Source organism: Phalacrocorax carbo, chromosome 12 (assembly GCF_963921805.1).
Source record: "Phalacrocorax carbo chromosome 12, bPhaCar2.1, whole genome shotgun sequence".
Classification (NCBI taxonomy): domain Eukaryota; kingdom Metazoa; phylum Chordata; class Aves; order Suliformes; family Phalacrocoracidae; genus Phalacrocorax; species Phalacrocorax carbo.
The window spans coordinates 17141795-17160152 of NC_087524.1; the positions used below are offsets into that span (position 1 = coordinate 17141795).

At 37.8% G+C, this 18358-nt stretch overlaps 1 protein-coding gene across 4 annotated transcripts in view; it reads left to right on the top strand.

The window, feature by feature from the left end:
* The window catches only part of INPP5F (inositol polyphosphate-5-phosphatase F), a 52416-nt gene extending 37406 nt beyond the window's left edge, over positions 1-15010 (top strand). For 3 of the 4 annotated variants that reach the window (XM_064464262.1, XM_064464261.1, XM_064464263.1), the window contains 12 exons: positions 367-434; positions 868-992; positions 2351-2428; positions 3180-3300; positions 5328-5456; positions 6843-6960; positions 7492-7690; positions 8674-8745; positions 8842-8915; positions 10106-10234; positions 10983-11070; positions 12351-15010. In XM_064464262.1, the coding sequence (XP_064320332.1) occupies positions 367-434; positions 868-992; positions 2351-2428; positions 3180-3300; positions 5328-5456; positions 6843-6960; positions 7492-7690; positions 8674-8745; positions 8842-8915; positions 10106-10234; positions 10983-11070; positions 12351-13485 (2336 nt within the window). In that variant the 3' untranslated portion in view covers positions 13486-15010. Of the gene's footprint in view, positions 1-366; positions 435-867; positions 993-2350; positions 2429-3179; positions 3301-5327; positions 5457-6842; positions 6961-7491; positions 7691-8673; positions 8746-8841; positions 8916-10105; positions 10235-10982; positions 11071-12350 lie in introns of those variants that run through there. The other variant, XR_010375009.1, reaches the window with a different exon arrangement.
* The last annotated feature ends 3348 nt before the right edge of the window (positions 15011-18358 follow it).

Below are 18358 nucleotides of genomic sequence, written 5' to 3' on the forward strand. Positions count from 1 at the left end.
CAAAACAAATACAAGCACCCTTCTGAGGGAGATGTTTACATGGGAGTGTGGTACATATGTGGAAGGATTAAACAGGCTTTTAGAACTGAATTTTTCATCCAATCCACTCTGCACAAAAAGCAAAATAAAGCAAAACTTAAGAATGGTGTTTCCTGTACACTAGAATAGTAGAAAAACAATGCTGAAGTTGAGCAAATTGATGGAAGACCTTTAAAAGTAATTGTCTACAATGTTATATTGTGTGTCTGAGTATTTTAAGCAAAGCTATCTTGCTCTTTTTAGAGTATAGATTTGGGCATGATTTAATACTTCAAACAGGACTTGTTGCTGAACAGGCTGTTTGTCTAACACTGCTCTGCCTTGTAGGTGAAAATGAAACAGTGTCCTATTTTCGTGCACATTTTGAAGAACAGCTGAAAAATTACAAAAAGCAGGTGAGTGCTACATGATAAAATAATCATCAAAATACAGGGGATGAAAGTTAATGTTTTTAGTTTTTCTTGTTGGTGATATGGGTTGTGGTTTTTTAGCTCGTTGATGATTGGAAGGCTGGTACATAACTAGAATTTTACTAAGTTTTTCAAGTATCCTTGTAAGTAACCTCAAAAAACAGCACTAACCTACAGAAATGTGTAAGCCCCACTTTTGTGTACCTGTCCTCTGAACTCATAGCTTCTGTATTAAGATCCAGGTAGGCAGGTAACTGTTGGAGCTTATTCGATCTTGGGTAGAATCTAGCAAAGGTTGAAACTTCAGCAAGATTACCTACAAATCTTCTAACTCTTGAGCTATTTGTAATTCCATGGTATATATCTAAGCAAGCCATGTAGCAGATGACAAGTGTTAAATAATAAAACTTTTGAACAGGTTATTATTAATTTGGTGGATCAGACAGGCAGAGAGAAGATTATTGGAGATGCCTACCTTAAACAAGTTCTTCTGTACAACAATGCAAACCTGACTTACATTTCATTTGACTTCCATGAGCACTGGTAAGAAACATTTTTAAAATGTAACTTTGCATCTTTTTTACTAGTATGAAAGGAGAGTAGAAAAGCCATTATTATTTCTACTTCTGCATGAAACACTTCTCAATAGGAGGAATAAATTTTGTAAACTAAAGCACTATAAAGGTTCAAGTTTTGGGAGACCAAGCACTGCTGTTTGCTGATCTTGTGTCCCTGATCTATCTGTTAAATATGCAGTTATTTATTATGCAAAGTTTAGAAGTTGTTATGCATTTTAAGCAAGAGTGTTTCCTTAAACATGCTATGAATGTAAAGCTGTGGCTGACACGCTTTTCAAGCTACATAGCATTCTGCTCCTAATTCTTTACTACAAGCCATTCTTCTGTTTCTCTTGCTTGTTTCTGTGAACATATGATGGGTTCTTTCAGGACCCTGATGCTTTTTTTTCCATTATAGAATACACTGGATTTTTATTTTAATCCAGTATAAATAGGTGCTGTTTTCATGACCACGCTCTGATGTTGACATGGTCTAGTGCAGTGTTCACGTGCCCAAGCATGTGATCTGTCACACAGACATCTATTTCTCATGTTTCCCTCAAGCAGACTGCATTTGTATACGAATATGAGATCTAAAAACTGTTTTAATCTTCATTTCCTAATTTAATCTAGGAATTGCATCTGCCTGGGAAAGCATTACTAAGTATGTCATCAGTAGATAGTGTCTGATAGGAGAAGGAAAAAGTGAAACTCCCCTCAAAATAGTAATGGCCTTTGAGTCTTCTCTTCTGTAGGACTGACATCCTGAATTGACGTGATACTTACCCTTTTGCTTAAATGGACTTTTAGTTTTGTTCATCTGCTTTTCTCCTAAGAACTGCTGTAGTGACCAGGAGAGTTTCTTTTTGCAGTGTGAGTGGATAGAGAACAACACTGATAACAAAACACTGTTAACAACCTGGTGGGGTGTGGGGAGGAGGGAATGGTGTGTCTATAGGTGTTTTTTCTGTAGAATCACTGGTAAAGCAGGGCAGGCCATCCTGTTTTCAAATCTATAGCAGTTACTTTTTTGAGATTCTGTCTAAAATTAGAACAGAATGTTGCATGTGCCTGAATAGCCGCACACTTGTTCTTCCGTACGGAAGCAGCATTCAAGAAAGCAAATTCTTGAGAATTTAAAGATCTGAATCTCTTGCCTTGGATTTAGATACTTTAAAATAATTCTGAATGCTGGCTACTATTTAAAGTTTATTGCCAGAGAGATTGTCTGTTTCTCCCACTTAGCCAAAACACTATCTTTGTTAACATTACAAATAATATAAAATAATAAAGTGAAGAAAAAGCACTAGTTAAAACTAACTTCTGTGAAATTCTGTCTTTTAGCCGAGGAATGAAGTTTGAAAATGTTCAAACACTGACTGATGCCATTCATGATATTATTCTTGACATGAAGTGGTGCTGGTAGGTGCTTAACTTTTTAGACTGGTATGAAATATTTGTAGAAAAAAAACCCCTGAAACCTGAATACATATTCAGAGGCCTTTATTTTTGTCATAACTGGTATGTTTTATATTCCTTTCTTGGTGCCCAGCTAGTGCATCAGAGGTTTCTGTGTCCTGAAGTATTGCTGTTCTACATGTAACAGCAAGAACTCTGAGATGGTGTGTTCTGCCTGAGGCTTACTGCATGTAACACTCTTAAGGTTTCTTGTATTTAATGTGAAAAACTTTATTTGACCCATAAACCGAGGACGCCAACCTTACTGTTGAAAATAGTAGGCATGTTTGACCTTTAGTTTGTACTGATTTATGTTGTGCATTTTGGCAATGAGTATGGCTGTAGTCTTCAGTCAATTACTGTATGTAGTTCAATGTATTTTGTGAGATGTTGCTGTCACTGTTGGCTTATCTTTTTGAAATTAAATGCCTTTTGTCTTGAAAGCTTGTATTATATATATATGAATTGAATTAAACATCTGATTACGTATCAAGTTTATGGCCCTCATAGGATATATGTTGTAACTCTAGCTTAGACTGAAGAGGAGGATAAGTGGGAACAAGAATATTAGTTCTGAGTGGGGTGTGGCTGGAGTGATGACTGCAGCTATAAGTAGTGCTCTGTGTGTAAAATTTCCTACTGTTTGTAAAAGCTGATAAATTACACTGGATTTTAAGTGTTTCAGTATGCTTTTTCTCTGTTTTTCTGTTGAAAGGGTTGACCAAGCTGGTGTGATTTGTAAACAGGAAGGAATTTTTCGAGTTAACTGCATGGACTGTCTGGATCGTACCAATGTTGTGCAGGCTGCTATTGCAAGAGTGGTCATGGAAAAGCAGGCATGTACAACTAATATACTTTTTCAAGTACCAAGTACCTCAGAACTTAAGTTACTCATAGGGAAATCTGTGTGTTTGAAAAATGCTAACCCCTAATGAAAAGGATCTTTGAAAACTACTTAGAGTTATGAAGCGGAAAGTAATATGCACAACTAAATAACTTAAAATAATTCTAAAAAAGTGATGCCTAGTGTCATTCTTCAGACAGGAAGTGATTGTCTCTCCACACGTTGGAGAGGATTCTCTTATTTTGATTTAGTCATTTTAAGTTATGAAGTAATACAAAGTTTAAAAACAAAACACCCACCCCAATAAATCCCTTCCCCAAATGAGATGTTAAAAGACTGAAATCTAACTACAAGCTGGATGCTATTTTAGCTGCCTTGAAGTGAAATACTGTGGTGCAGAAGGTAGGAAGGTTAATTGCCTCCTCTGTGTGTAGAGGAATAATTAATTAATGATGTAAATATATCAGATGGCTGACTACTATGCTCTGGAATAGCTCTACCTGTATAGAGAAGGCATTTCCAAGAAGACAGAGTCCTTCCTCCTCTTTGTCCTGCTCCCTATTTGCTTTTTGATATAGAAGCTCAATATTAAGTCTTCACAAGGAAAGACAGTCAGTACCTTAACTGAAACTTTGAAGCCTCAGTTACAGCCCAGCCCAAAATGAAAAAAGCTTGACTATGTTAGGGTGAAGGATAAAGGATGAAGTGGGTCCTTCATTAGGATGAAGAATGAGTGGCTCTAACCATTGGATCTGGCAGCTCCTGGTTGTCATCTGCTTTTATGAACTCCTGACATAGAGTACTGGGGACAAGGGGTGGGACCAGCAATCCCACAATCTTTATTTTAGAATAAGTTTTCTATATATGTAAACTCTGAGTCCAAATGCTTTTCAAAAGCTATTTTTCATTTTTCAAAATCAAGAGTTGTATAGATTGTTGTGAAGAAGAGGACTTAGTAATTATTGCTGTAGTATTAGCTTGTGATTGTTCTTGTATTATAGCTGGAGTACTTCGGAATCAATTCATAACTGAGAAATGCCCTAAACATTGGAAGGTGACTGACATAAAGCGGAAGACTGAGAGTTACGTGCACCTTACCTTTGCACTCCCTTGGAACCACAGGGCTTGTTTTCTCTCAGCTAGAAACTTGATAGGGCTTTCAAAGTCAAGGAATAGCCTTGTATCAGTTTTCCCTGAGCTTGCAAAGAGTGCTTGAGCAGGTTTTTTTGGTTGTAAAATAAAGTTTGCCTATCATTTAGTCAAAGTTATGCAATGCAGTTGGCCTAACACTTAGTGATGTGTTGCTTTACCAATTTAGTGTGTGTAAAGGACTAAAGTTTGTTTTGTACCGGAGGCTTATCTTGGAAAACTTATACTGGTTGTTCTGAAGAGTAAGATAGCTTATTTTCAGCATCGGTGTTAAAACAGTAACTGTCCAAAATGCACAAGCGTTAATAATGAACACAATATATGAATTTGTTTTAAGGCTTTATTTTGGGGGCGAGTAAGTTTGAAGATGGAGCCACTAAATTTCCTTTAGTGTCTAGAAGCAAAAGATTAAGAATCTGGTGTGCTTTTTTTGTGTAACTGCATATTCCATTTCTTTATTTTCAGACTTTTGAGGTCATGAATGCCTTTGCAATAGAATACAATAACTTGTTTATCCATGTTGAAGTTCTGTAATGTCTGTTCTTTTCATAGTTCTCTACAGCAAATATGAATGTTTCCTATATCTTGACTCATCTAGGGGAACTTGTCTTCCTTCAGCTAATTTTTTTGAAGATTGACTCCGATGTCCATAATTAATATATTACTGCTGAGTCCAGTGATATGACATTTAACGAGTTAGTGATTTATTGCTAACAATTAATTTGACAAAATCGCAGAATGGTTTCCTTTTTCAGATAGTATAAAATTTAACAACTAAATGCTTGCAAGTGTTCCCATTTTCTGTCAAGCTCTGATATTGAGAATGATTTTTATTTTGAACCTTATATTAACGTGTATGTCAAATTCCAGCTCAAAAAACTGGGTGTGATGCCACCAGAACAGCCTTTGCCAGTAAAATGCAATAGAATCTACCAGATAATATGGGCGAACAATGGAGATGCCATAAGCCGGCAGTATGCTGGCACAGCAGCCTTAAAGGTAAAGGGTGAAGAGTGTCTGTTCTGATGATGAGTAGTATGTTATGTTACAGGCTTTATGTCCAATGGAGAACTCTTGTATATGTAGCAAAGTTAGCCAAACATTCTGCATGGCTTTTGTCTTGAAAATATGAGGCCTTTCAATAGAAGAATATTTTGTATCACACTTGTGTGAGCTGGAGCTTAAGATCAATAGTAAGCATTACTTCTGTTTAAATTTAGGCACGGTTATGGTACTTCTAAGTAGTTACAGTACTTCAAATAATAGTCTGAAAGGCTGAAGATCAGGAGATGTAGGTAGTAGGGTGATATTAATTCGTTACATTTTCTAAAGACTTTTCTTAATTTGTTATAATGCAGTCTGTCTACCAAGATCAGAAATCAGGCATGAAACTTCTTACTGTTCACTCCTGTTTCTTTGAAAAGTCATAGAATTTGTTCCAACAGTGTCTATACACACAGCAAGTAGCTCAATTTTTAAATCTCTCTACTAAACTTTGATTAGTCTACTACATTAATCTTTAAACAAACAAACAAAAAACCCAAAAAACCAGCCTGACATGCCTGTCTCAATTGTGAATATTTAACTTCAAATCTGAAGCACAAAACTCAATTTATAGATCTACATTTTTAGCCATTTTTCTTGAGTATTTCTCAACTCACTGTTGAGGTTCGTGGATTAAACTTATTTGCAGTTCAGTTGTGGTATTTCTTTTAATTTGAAAGAGAAACACACGTGAAGTGTTCTTCACAGTAGTTGGTGTGGTTTTAAAACTGCTCTGCGCCAATGTTCAGAGCATCTCAGATAGAATCCTCTAATGAAGTGTAACTACCAAAGTTACACTAAGCCTTTCATGGCCTAGAAACACTTTTGTTTCTGAGCTTATGAGGTTATGTACTATTTTCCTTCAGTATGTAGTGCTTGTCTTGTTTTGGTAGCAGAAGCAGAGAAGATGGAAACCATTTTTCAGTAAGCTTCAGTCTTCTCCACTGTTCCAGTAGTGTTCCTTTTATATTAAAGACCAAAAAAAGGTGGTTTAGGTTTTTTTGAGGTATCCAAGCATCCCAGTGACTGATGTCTTGAAAGTTCTGCTTTTTTTTAATGTTAGCTGGCATATATGTCTAGATTACTGTTTTCCATTAGGACTTTTTATAGAATCATAGGTCTCTCAAAAGCGTAAGATTCTCTGCAGAGTCAAACAATGCCATGAGAAGTAGATGCTCTTTGAAAAATCAATATTTTCAACTTCTGTATGAAATAGTTACTTGAACATAATTTCTGAGTTGTCACCTATTCAGTTCTGAGGTTCAGAATGCCAAAGCTTTTGAGCTGAGACTGCTACTTCAAAGTTGTGTATGTGCATGATTTGCGTGTTCTATGTAACAGGGTGACTTCACAAGGACCGGGGAAAGAAAGCTGGCTGGGGTAATGAAGGATGGAGTTAATTCTGCAAACAGATACTACTTGAATCGTTTCAGGGATGCTTATAGACAAGCAGTCATAGGTAAGGATACAATTTCAACTAAGCTGAACTGTGGTATTTAGAAAAGTTTATTAAAATTATCTTGGCTTTATCTTTCTGACTGATTTTTTTTTTTCTGAAGCTTAAAAGCATCTTGAGTGTATATAATGTTCACTTCTAGGTAGTGGACAGCATAAGTCATTCTCAATCTAGAGATTAAAGAACACTCAATTCAGAGGGATTACATCCAGTGTAACTCATTGTAGAATTTGCTTCTAACTTAATTTTAGCATTATCTGTCTTGTAACATCTCTCTTTTAGGCAAAGTTATATTTATGTCGTGAGTGTTTCTTAAAATGGTGAGTTAACTCTTGCTTTTTCACTGAGAGAACAGTGTTATACCTACTGAGTCTTCAGTTTCAGGCAACATTCTATTCAGAAAGAATAACTATTTTCCAAGAGTATCTTAAAATATGGAGCATATGGAAGGAATTTACAAATTAATCAACAGACTGTTGCTGTGTATCACTTCTAACTGATCATTTATTTTTTGATATTTTGGGTTTTATTTAGATTTGATGCAGGGTATCCCTGTAACAGAGGATCTTTACTCCATATTTACAAAAGAGAAAGAGCATGAAGCCCTGCACAAGGAGAACCTGAGAAGTCATCAGGAACTGGTCAGTCAGCTGTTGCAGAGCTACATGAAACTGCTCTTACCGGATGATGAAAAATTCCATGGAGGATGGGCACTTATTGACTGTGATCCAAGGTTTGTTGAATACGTTGTTACTGATCAGCTGCCACTATGACACCTCTGTTAATTACCACTGATGTGAAATGATTTTGATAGCCGATGTGTTAACAGAATACAGGAGGACAGTTCTGTAGAACAAGTGTCGTTGAAGGGATTGAATACTTGCAATTGTAAAAGGAAAGGTTCTCTAAACATGTGCTTTTCCCAGAGTGCCATAGAAGTGGTGCATGCCCAAGTTACCTTTGAGACATCACCTGGAAATGCATGCATTCTGTTACTGTTGCCAAAATGTGGTAGGCACCATGAAAGGAACTTCTAAAAGGGGCTGTTAGGGAGCTGTTGTTCCTTATTGCTTTACAGGGAAAGTATAACTTGCCTTCAAAGCCATATCTGATCAGATTAAACTCTTGTGTAATGAGTCAGTAGTAGGAAAGCCTAGATTTCTTGTCCTGAAAAGTAGTGAGCGTGAACTCTAACTTCACTGATAAGTGTCCTTGTCAAGTTCAGAGTTCACTAACTTGTAAAAGAAAAATACTGCTTAGGTCTTCTGCAGGTTAAACTTCAGTATCTAAAAATAGCAAAGCAAGGTGTTATGAGGCAGTTTTGAACAGCTTTCATCACCTTAACTAAGTCTGAGATATTTTGCCATTTCTGTTAGCATTTTCAATAGCTTGTGGTTTTTCTGGTTTTGGACCTGCTGCTGACCTGTTTGAGCTATTAGGTGGCTCCAGGTTTGAGTGCTGCTTACATGGATCCACTTACTGTATGGTAAGCTTAACAACACATCATGCATAGGTGAGAGACTTCACAAGTCAAACTTGGCTTTTTGGTGGCTGTGAAGAGGTAGCAGCATCACACAAGAAAACATACCATAATTGAAACCTCTTGTTGCAACGTGCCTTCAGTTTTAAAAGAATGTCCCTAAAATACAGTGGGGATGGGTTACAGCTGTGCAAATAAACTTCTCTCCCATATTCATTCTTCTTCCCCTTCCTCAGTCTCATTGATGCTACTCATAAGGATGTGGATGTTCTGCTGTTACTTTCTAATTCCGCCTACTATGTGGCCTAGTAAGTTACCCCTTCCTCTTACTATGTGCAGTTTATTTCTGTTAGCTTTGTTTTAGATAAGTAGGAAGCATTACATCCTGATTCTTCTTTTTCTAGTTATGATGATGAAATCGACAAGGTGAATCAGTACCAAAGGTTAAGTCTTGAAGCTCTGGAAAAAATAGAAATAGGTAAGAATGTAGCCACCATATATCTTCCTTAAATGCTCTTAGCAATAGCGTGAGCGCTGATCAAAGCCTCCTACAATTATATTGAAATAGCAAGCCTCTAAATATTGCATATATCCTGTGTAGTCCACCATAGCCTAGAAGTATGCTTTCTTGCTGATAACAGATGCCAGGGTTGAGTCTGTTCTCTCACAGTCCTGTCTCTTGCTACTGCTTGAAACGGCAACTTTGATCACTGGTAGGGTTCTAAAATTTTTCCTTTTTATAACTCTTAAACATAGATTCATCAAAACCAATTTCATTGCTTATCAATTTGGCAGCAACAATCTGATCTACTTCTATAATGAAGCACAGGTTTGTGCATTCAGTGTGCTCTTTTGTTGATCCAAATAAAGTAGGTGGTTCTGAATTGTACTTCAGATTTGTTTCATAGCTTTTTTTTAAAGAACTCTTCTTTTTCTAGGTCTGATAAGAAACACGCTATTATAAAATCACCTTGTTATGCTGATTAACTTATTTGTTGGCTAAAGAATTTAACAGGTACAGGCTATATCCAGCACTTTCAGCTGAAAGTGTTAAAAATGTGATATCTTTGACTTTGCAGATGAAAAAGGTGTTCCAGTTAGAGGGAAGGAAATTTTTGTGTCCACCTGGTAGAGTTTAATCCTCCATTATATAGTGCATAGTGATTTCATCACCTGATGTGCAGAATGTAGTTGAAACATCTAGACCAAATACCTTATAAACCACCCTCCCCCCCCTTGTTTAATGGTATAGATATGACACAGTGCATTGAAGAATTGAAGTACTTGGTCTAAATCTTGAAACTTACATTGCTTCCACTTGGTAAAAATACACTGGTTTTCCCTTTAATCCTTGCAGGAGCATACCCTAAAACACAGGATGTATTAGGTGTAGAATTACTTTTCTTCTGTTTGAAAGGGTGATCTGTATTAAGCGATCAGGCTGGATCACAATAGACGTACAGAGAGCCTAATTCCCTTTTGTAAGTCATTAATTGTTTTGTTGTTATGAAAATCTTTCATTTAAAATGTCTGTCCTGCTCTAAAGGAAACATGAAGCTTTTTGTGATGAAAGACTTGTCAATTCTTACATATATTTCGGTAGTCTTTGCAATACCTCTTTCAGTGTTTGGTTAAAGAAGCTTTCTAATCTCCTGGTTTATTTCTCAGGGCCTGAGCCTACTCTTTTTGGCAAACCCAAGTTCTCTTGCATGAGGCTCTATTACAAGTACAAAGAAATGAGTGGGTATTTTCACACTCTTAGAGCTGTGGTACGCAACCCAGAAGATGATGGAAAAGGTTTGTTTGATATGTAAAAAATTTTATACCTAAAAGTGTATTCAGTGTACTGGTGTTTCTCTAGAAAACTTGTTTTCCATTGCTCTTAGAATAACTTCTGAAGAAGGACAAATTTTAATATAATTCAGTTTTGTGGGCTGGGGAACCAACAAAAAAACCCTGTATGTGGTTTCCTGTGTGACCACTAGAATGATACTGTTCTAATACAAAGAAAAATAAGTTTCAGATATGGCTTTAAAGAAAAATGTCTCTTCAGAATTGAGACATTTCCATGTCCAGATCCTTACTGCTCCAAAACCTCATGAAATTAACTTAAAATTGGCTCCTAAAGAGTGAAAGAAATTGATATATTTAGTGAAAGAAGTGTCTAGAAATGTTATTGCTTATTAGTGCTTATCTAATTTAGTTAAACAACAAGGGAGAAATATCACTTTTTGGAGCACTGAGGTTTTGTCAACAAGGGTTAGAATAAATACAGTTGCTGCCTTCCACAAATGACGAATCGTGGCAGTGATTCACTTACACCCAGTATTTATGGCTTAAGGAGAATCTATTCTTTAAGCTTATTTTTGAAGCTTTGAATCAGAATTGCAACTTGTAGGGTGCAACTGTTCGGTAGGGTGGAAAAAACCAAATTGAGAAAACCAAACTAACTCAATTACAAAAATAATTCTAATTTTAGGGTTTGGAATATGGGATTTTAAGGGTGGTTTTTTAAGGGTCTGACAGGCTGCTAATTGGATTTCAGACACTCTTCAGTGCATTGCAGAAATGCTGAGAATCACAAAGCAAGCAATGGGATTAGACGTGCCCATTATTGAGAAAAAGCTAGAGAGGTGAGTACTTCAATGATGTGAACCTTCTGTGTCCTAGTTCTGCTCTCTTCTCAGTGGCTCTAACAGTGCATGGTAACAGCCATACATGTATGTGATTCCTAAAAGAGATGACTGTATCTAGCTACTGTGCTAGGAGTTAATTTGTCCATCCACTGCTTCTGCAGGTGCTTATCTAGAAGTATAAGCAAGAATACCACTTTATACGTGTGTGCTTATAGGCAACGTACACTACCAAATGTAAATAACATTCTGCAAATCAGATGGTTCAGGATGAGTTGGTCAAATGTAATTTTTCGTATCTGAACTTAATGTCTGTTTCTGTAGTAAGATGACAACCTGTGAAGTGTAAATCTGGCTTGGATTCCACTGCAGATGAGTCTTCAAATCCAGACATTACAGGTCTTGTGTGAAGAAATGGCTGAAGTTAAATTAATGAACCCCAAAGTGTTAGTCAGAATGGCACAGAAGGTTTCATTTTGCAAGCTCATTAAGAGAAAAGGGCATGTGAAAGCATAGTTGATAGAGAAAACTACGTAAAAAACCTAGTAATTACTTTTAAGTCATTTGTCTACAATTAAACAGAAGTAACCTTTATCTACACACAGGTGAGGTGTTAACAGTGAGGAAGTAATTTACAAAGGACAACGGAGAAGTAAGAGAGGATGGCTAGCTGAAATTTAGCACGTTTTACCGGTTCAAGGGTGATCTGTTGCATTATTTTGGGACCCTCCCACTCCAGACTGTATGAACCACTAGAAAACGTGCTGGTAGCACGACTGTGAATTGTCAAGTGGAAACTATTAGGGCGCATACTTCAGTAACTTTCTTCCTCACTTGATTTTTGGGCTTCTATTTTAGCTTCTTTTCCCAGCTGAGTAGAAACTGTAGCAAGAAAATCTTGCTTTTTTTACAGGTACTGAAGACTTTCTAAATTTCTAAATTTTCTAAATTTCTAAGTTTGCTAAATCTGGCTACTGAGTACAGAATGCACGAAGTCAGAGTTACAAATATAGAGGATTCAAGCCCAGTTTCATTTAAAATTAAAAATCCCTACATAAGCTTGTTTTTCCCCTTGTTTGGCTACTGTTCTGTAGCAACCCTCCTTTGTGTTTGTTGTTTTGAATTTGATTAGCTTATATGGGTATGATTATGTAAGGAAAGAATGTAGTTACTAAAATATCCCTCTTTATTATGGAAATAGACTCAAAGATGGTAAATACTTGGTGTTTATAAATAAGACTGCCTTGATTGTATGTTAGAGACATTTTTCTTTCTTCCAGGAAGAGCAGCAAACCTCATGAAAACATCATTGGCATTCGGTCTCAGAACAGAGGGTCCCTGGCCCAAGGCAAGAATTATTTACTGAGCAAGTTCTCGTCTCTCAATCAAAAAGTAAAACAAACCAAATCCAATGTAAACATCAGCAATCTTCGGAAGTTAGGCAGCTTTACTAAACCCGAAGTGAAAGTCAATTTTTTAAAACCAAATTTGAAAGTGAATCTTTGGAAATCAGATAGTAGCCTTGAAACTTTAGAGAATCCAGTGGTAGATACTAAAGGCCATACTGAATCTGATATAGAAGTATCAGATAATGATTCATTCCACTCAGATGACTTCCTGACTAATTCCAAATCTGATGAGGACAACCAGCTAACTGACTCTCTAGAGAACGTAGGGCAGACAGACTATGTGCTGCCTAGCTGTGGTATCATTGCCTCAGCTCCCCGCCTGGGCAGCCGGTCCCAGTCTATAAGCAGCACTGACATGAACATCAGCATTCACGTTCCGTCTGAGATCCACATCTCTCAGGCTAGCCGGTCTGACTGTGAAGACATACCTACACCTTCCGCTGACAATGTGGAGATGGAATTTGCTAAACCTATTGATGCGTACTGCCAGAGGTTTGTGCACGATGCTCAGAGTAAGGCGTTGGATGGTTTGGAGGCTGAGGCTGGTTCTCAAGAGCCCCAGCACATAATAAACCAAACCAGCAATAATATGCCTAAGAAGGCAGAAACCAAGGCTGGAGCTACTGGAGACATTCCTTCCAGGCCATCTAAGTTGGATGTACAGCCTTCTGAGCCAAATCCTCAGCTTTTAGCTGTCGGTGGGACTGACATCACGAAGTGTCATAAAAGCCCAGGATCTGTGCCGGGTAACCTTGCGACAGGACTCCACATGACTCCTTCTCCAGCTGACAGCAGCAGCAGCAGAGCTGTATCTCCTTTTGCTAAAATTCGCAGTTCCATGGTCCAGGTTGCCAACATCACACAAGCAGGATTGACTCAAGGGATTAATTTTGCTGTGGCAAAGGTCCAGAAGAGCCCTGCAGAACCAGAAGCTATAAATGAAATAAAACAAAAAGAACTGAAAGAAATGTTTACGCAATGCCAGACAAGAATAATTCAAATCTAGTTGACGATTTAGGAAGTGTTCTAGTTGTGGCTCTTAATACAATACTAAAAAAAATTTACATCAGGACTTATTGTGGCATGAACTGCTACTGAATACTGGGATCAATAATATAGATAACTTGTTTACAGGAAGTGAGAGATGCAAATGAATTTGGTTCTGACCAAGCTTCAGAATTCCCTCAGGCAGCTGGGGCAAAAGAATGGTGAAGCATATTTAAACAGGTAGCCTAGACACTGGGATTTAATAAGCATGCTCTCTATCTTAAATGTGTTGCACAGTTATTTTTTGAGACTAATTTTGTAGCTCTTCTGACTTACGTAGAAAGTATTTATACTAACAAGGTGATACTGCACTTCTGTGACCTTACTTACCTTGCACTGCACCAGCAAAATAACTTACGGTAAACTAAATTTTATTTATTTTTGGACTAGTATTTTTACTTGCTTCCACTGAAGTTTTAGATGCAGCTTTCTATAAGTTGTGCCTCTACAATGGGAATTAATGTGGTTTTGTTGAATTTAACGATGTTAACCAGAAATTAAGATTTCTTTTTGCTGTCCTTTTCATTCCACACATCTTGGGACACTCACTACAGATAAAGCCTATGGATTCCATCTGAAATATCCATGATCCTGCAGTGCAAATTTAGTTTGTAGATTTTTTTTTCTCACTTGTTTTGAGGTGAAGGGAAATGGAGCAAACAGCCTCAAATTGTCTTGCCCATGCTAAAGCTATATCTGTTTCTTTTTTCTGAATTCCAAACACTGGCAACTTGCTCTATTTTTTTTTTTTTTTTTACTTTGTGTAAAGCAAGATGAGTGGGATACCTGGCCTTCAGGCACTGTGTCCCTCTGCTGTGATTTTTTTTTTAAGCTATATTCTAACCGTCTAGATGCAAAAGTTCTAAAACAGAAGGCAAGTGTACTGTTTCAGAAAATCAGTATTGCATTAAAGCATAGTTGTCAGCACCTAATCAAAACCAAATTCATTACCAACTCAAGCTTTGCATACTTGCAGGATAAGGCTAAGCATCCGCTCACGCTGGGAATTGGATAAAAAAAAACCTTATCTATGTGTGTCAAAAGATTAAACCTATCTAAATTACTCTTTCCCAGAAATGCCTTGCCATGCCATTCCAGTATAGGACACTATCTAAAAGCTACTGTAAAGCAGGACCTTACTATGCTGTGGTTTGTAGGGATAACCACTGTTATAGACCCAGTGCCTCTGTGTTCTATTCCATGTACTGTAGATAGGCTGCACGTGGTGTTCTACGAAAATAGTGTCATATGGGTAGGGTAGTACAGTGTCTTAGGACTTCTAGTGTGTCTGAAATGATTATCGTTGAACCCTGATGGTCTGAAATGTTGATAAACAAATCTGATTTATTTATTTGCTTTATTAAAGTGATATGGGTTTGGTTTTTTTGAGTGTCTATACTTGTGGCTATATTTAAAATGAAACTGCTGTATTTTAATGTGAGCAATATACATGAGATATTTTAATTAAAAAAGTGGAATCAAAAGATGGTGTTTTGGCATGTGATGTTAAGGGATAGGGTACTCAGGGTCCTGGGGTTTTAAGTTTCAAAGGTGGGTGGGTTGTCTTAGCTTTCTCTGGCTTAAGAGTCACAGAATGGTTGAAGTTGGGAGGTACTGCTGGAGGTTTAGTCCAGCCCCCTGCTCAAGCAGGGCTGCCTAGGTCTGGGAGCCCAGGACTGTAGCCAGCTGCCTTCTGGTTCTCTTGAATGATGACTTCACTTGTGCTCTGGGCAACCTCTTCTAGTGCTCAGTCACCCCCACTGTGAAAAAGCATGTCCTGATGTTGGGAACAAACTGTGTTCCAGTTTGTGCCCATGGCTGCTTGTCCCAGCACTGGGTACTGCTGGAACATGCCTAGCTCCGTCCTCCTGTCAGTTCAGTCCTTTGTCCATTCCTTGAGCACTGCACTGCTGCAACCCTGGCCTCAGGGGAGGGAAAAAGTCACAGACACATTAATGAGGACAACTGCCTTGGCACTTGTACAGGCTCTGGAGGAGGGACAGGAAATCCCAAATATGCCATTATTTCAGTAGAAGAAACTGATCTCTACAAATACGTAGTGACTTCTACACCCTAAAAGAATCCTGCAGGGTAAGGCTGCTTGTAGCGATAATGTCACTCCTATATTTAAAAAAAAAGGTGGCTTGGGCAGCAGGCTGGGTCCTGTCTTCCTGGAAACTAATTCCTGATCTGCTTTATTAGTTCCTTGCTTTCTGCTTGGTGATCCAGAAGTATCGTGTCCTGCCAGCTTGTGCATTGTCCGATACTTATCTCCAATAGTTCATAATCTCACATAATCCATGGCAATATGCACAAAGCCATCCTCTAAGTGGCACTGAAATAAAATGTTGCCAGGCCAACTCTGCTTTCCAGCCTTTTAAAGAGATACTTCATTTTCTTCCTGTATTTGTTCAGTTGCTTAACTCCATAGTAACGTGGCACAAGTCAGATGAAACCATGAATATTCATTTTACTGTTCAAAAATGGAAATAAGCTGTGATTTGAAAGGGCATCAAACTTGGCTCAAGTTTAAGATAAACACTTTCTGTATATCATAGTTTGAGTGTTTTCTATCAGTGTGTGTAGGCTGAAAAGGCCACTTTCAGCTTGGCTGCACAGCAAAACCGAACAGTTTAGAATGGGAAAAATGCAGTAAAAAAGGGCGGGGTTTCCTGTTCACACCCTCTCAAGCATGAGAAAACATTAAGCTGATACCACCTTGACTTAGTGCATCAGCCTCTTGTTCAGAAAAGGATTAACTGAAGCACACCCTAGGCCTGACCCTTGCCGTCTGGCCCTGTGAGGACAGTCCTACTACTATAATACAGTCTTCCCAGGTTACTCTGACTCCATATTGCCTTAATGTTTTGCTACTTTAACAAGGGTTGTTTAAGTAGCTCTGCAAGTCATTCTAGGGGCAGTATGTCCTCTGAAAACCAGATCTAACTGTACAGCATGAATAAGATGAGACCATTCTTAATGCTTAATTCATATTATTCAAACAACTCACACACACTGCATTATTGGTAACATAGAAAGTCAGATCTGTCTTGTATGAGTACATGGGTATCACCAATTCTCCAATCAATGATTTTTTTTCTCTTTTAAAAAAAAAATTTTGTGCTAGAATAAAGCTCAGAGGTCTGAGAGCTAAAGATGACCCTGACTAAGTACAATAAAGATGTATTTTGTACTGGAACCTTGTCATGGATAAGATCAAATCACTTCTTTATACCACAATGTAATCACTATGCTGATGCTGCTATGAGTGCAACATGCCTTAGCTCAGGGGAAAAACAGTACACACTTCTCCATACTAAAGTCAGTGTTTGTTTCAGCTGCAGCTGCTGGTTAGCTGAAACCTCTGATCTGCAAAATTCAGCTGTGCAAGAATTGTATCGCAAACTCATTCCAGAAGAGAGCCTACCACTGCTGTGTATGAAGGGCTCTGGGTTGAATTTTTTTTCTTATTAAAGGAAGTAAGTTTACACAACTTCAGTATTAAAGTTTAATATCAAACAATTTGCTCATTGTTACCAATTTTCAATTACAAAACAGGCTCCAAAAAAATTTCATAAAATATGTTTAACTGGCTGAACAGAGTTAAGTGTGTTCAGACTGCGAGGGTAAATATCCTTAACTTTTTGGTATAAATTATCTACAAAAACTGCTATAAACAATATTCCAATCTTAGTATGGGTTCCATCTAGGATTAGACAAATTTTCATAGCAACATCCACAAAATATTAAAGTTCATTCCCATTAACACATTTTTGCTGCTGAAGTCTGGCTTTACGTAGTGCCTCCAGTTGTTTTGCTCTCAGCCACCTCTCTCTTGACAGCGTGGTCTGCCCTGCGCTGAGAGACAGGAACCTAGATGAGCAGAAAGAGCAATTAAGAGCTTGTTCATGTGTCAGGTTGCTGGCCAGCCTCATGCAACTACAATCCAATGGCAGGCTATGAGCATCGACTTCATTTGTTCCCAGCTTGCTAGAAAGTAAGTCTTCCGTTACAACAAACGGCGCTACCCACCGTGCTACAAGCAGAGTTCTGTGCAGATCATCAGCTGTTATGCTCTCAGGGTCATTCTTGCGCATTTCCACAAAGTCTTCTTCTACAGCCTGTAAACAACACAGCATGGAATGAAGCAGCAAAAAAGAATCTTCACTACAAGATCAGCTTTTAAGGAGCTAAACACTATAACAACCCTTAGATTACAGGAGAAACATTTCCACTCATTATTGTTGGGAAGTGAGCCTGAGTAAAAATCGGCTAATGCTCATCTTTGAGAAGAATTAGTTTTTCAAAATGAGTTTTAGAAAGCAGGGTACATATAAAGTATACACTGAATACTCAAGAGTACAAATCCTTGAAGGCACATTCAGGACAAGAAAATTACAGTGCTTCTACCTGACTATACAGCTGAAAACATATTAGTGAAGTCTTCCATACCTTGGTCACTTCATCAGATATACTGTAGTCCAGCAGCCTCAATAAACTTAGATAAATTCGAAATTTGTTCAACACAGAAGGGAGCACTGCTGTTAGGAGGCTGTTCATATACTCTTCCATGTTTGGTGGAATTATCTGTGGTTGTAAGTGGACTTGGCAATCTGACTGAAAAATAAGATTACATATAATCTCTTTCCACATCCTATTTTGTTCTATTCCAAGACTAATTTAATCTCTAAAGCAACAGAAGTCACTATTTCCCAGAATTAAGGTAAGACAATTCATGCTTTAAATATTTAATGGTTCCCTTTTTGAAAGCCAGCATGAAGTCCTTATTCGCGAAGCAGTCAGTTTCACTTAGAGGCAAGAGAGCAAACACC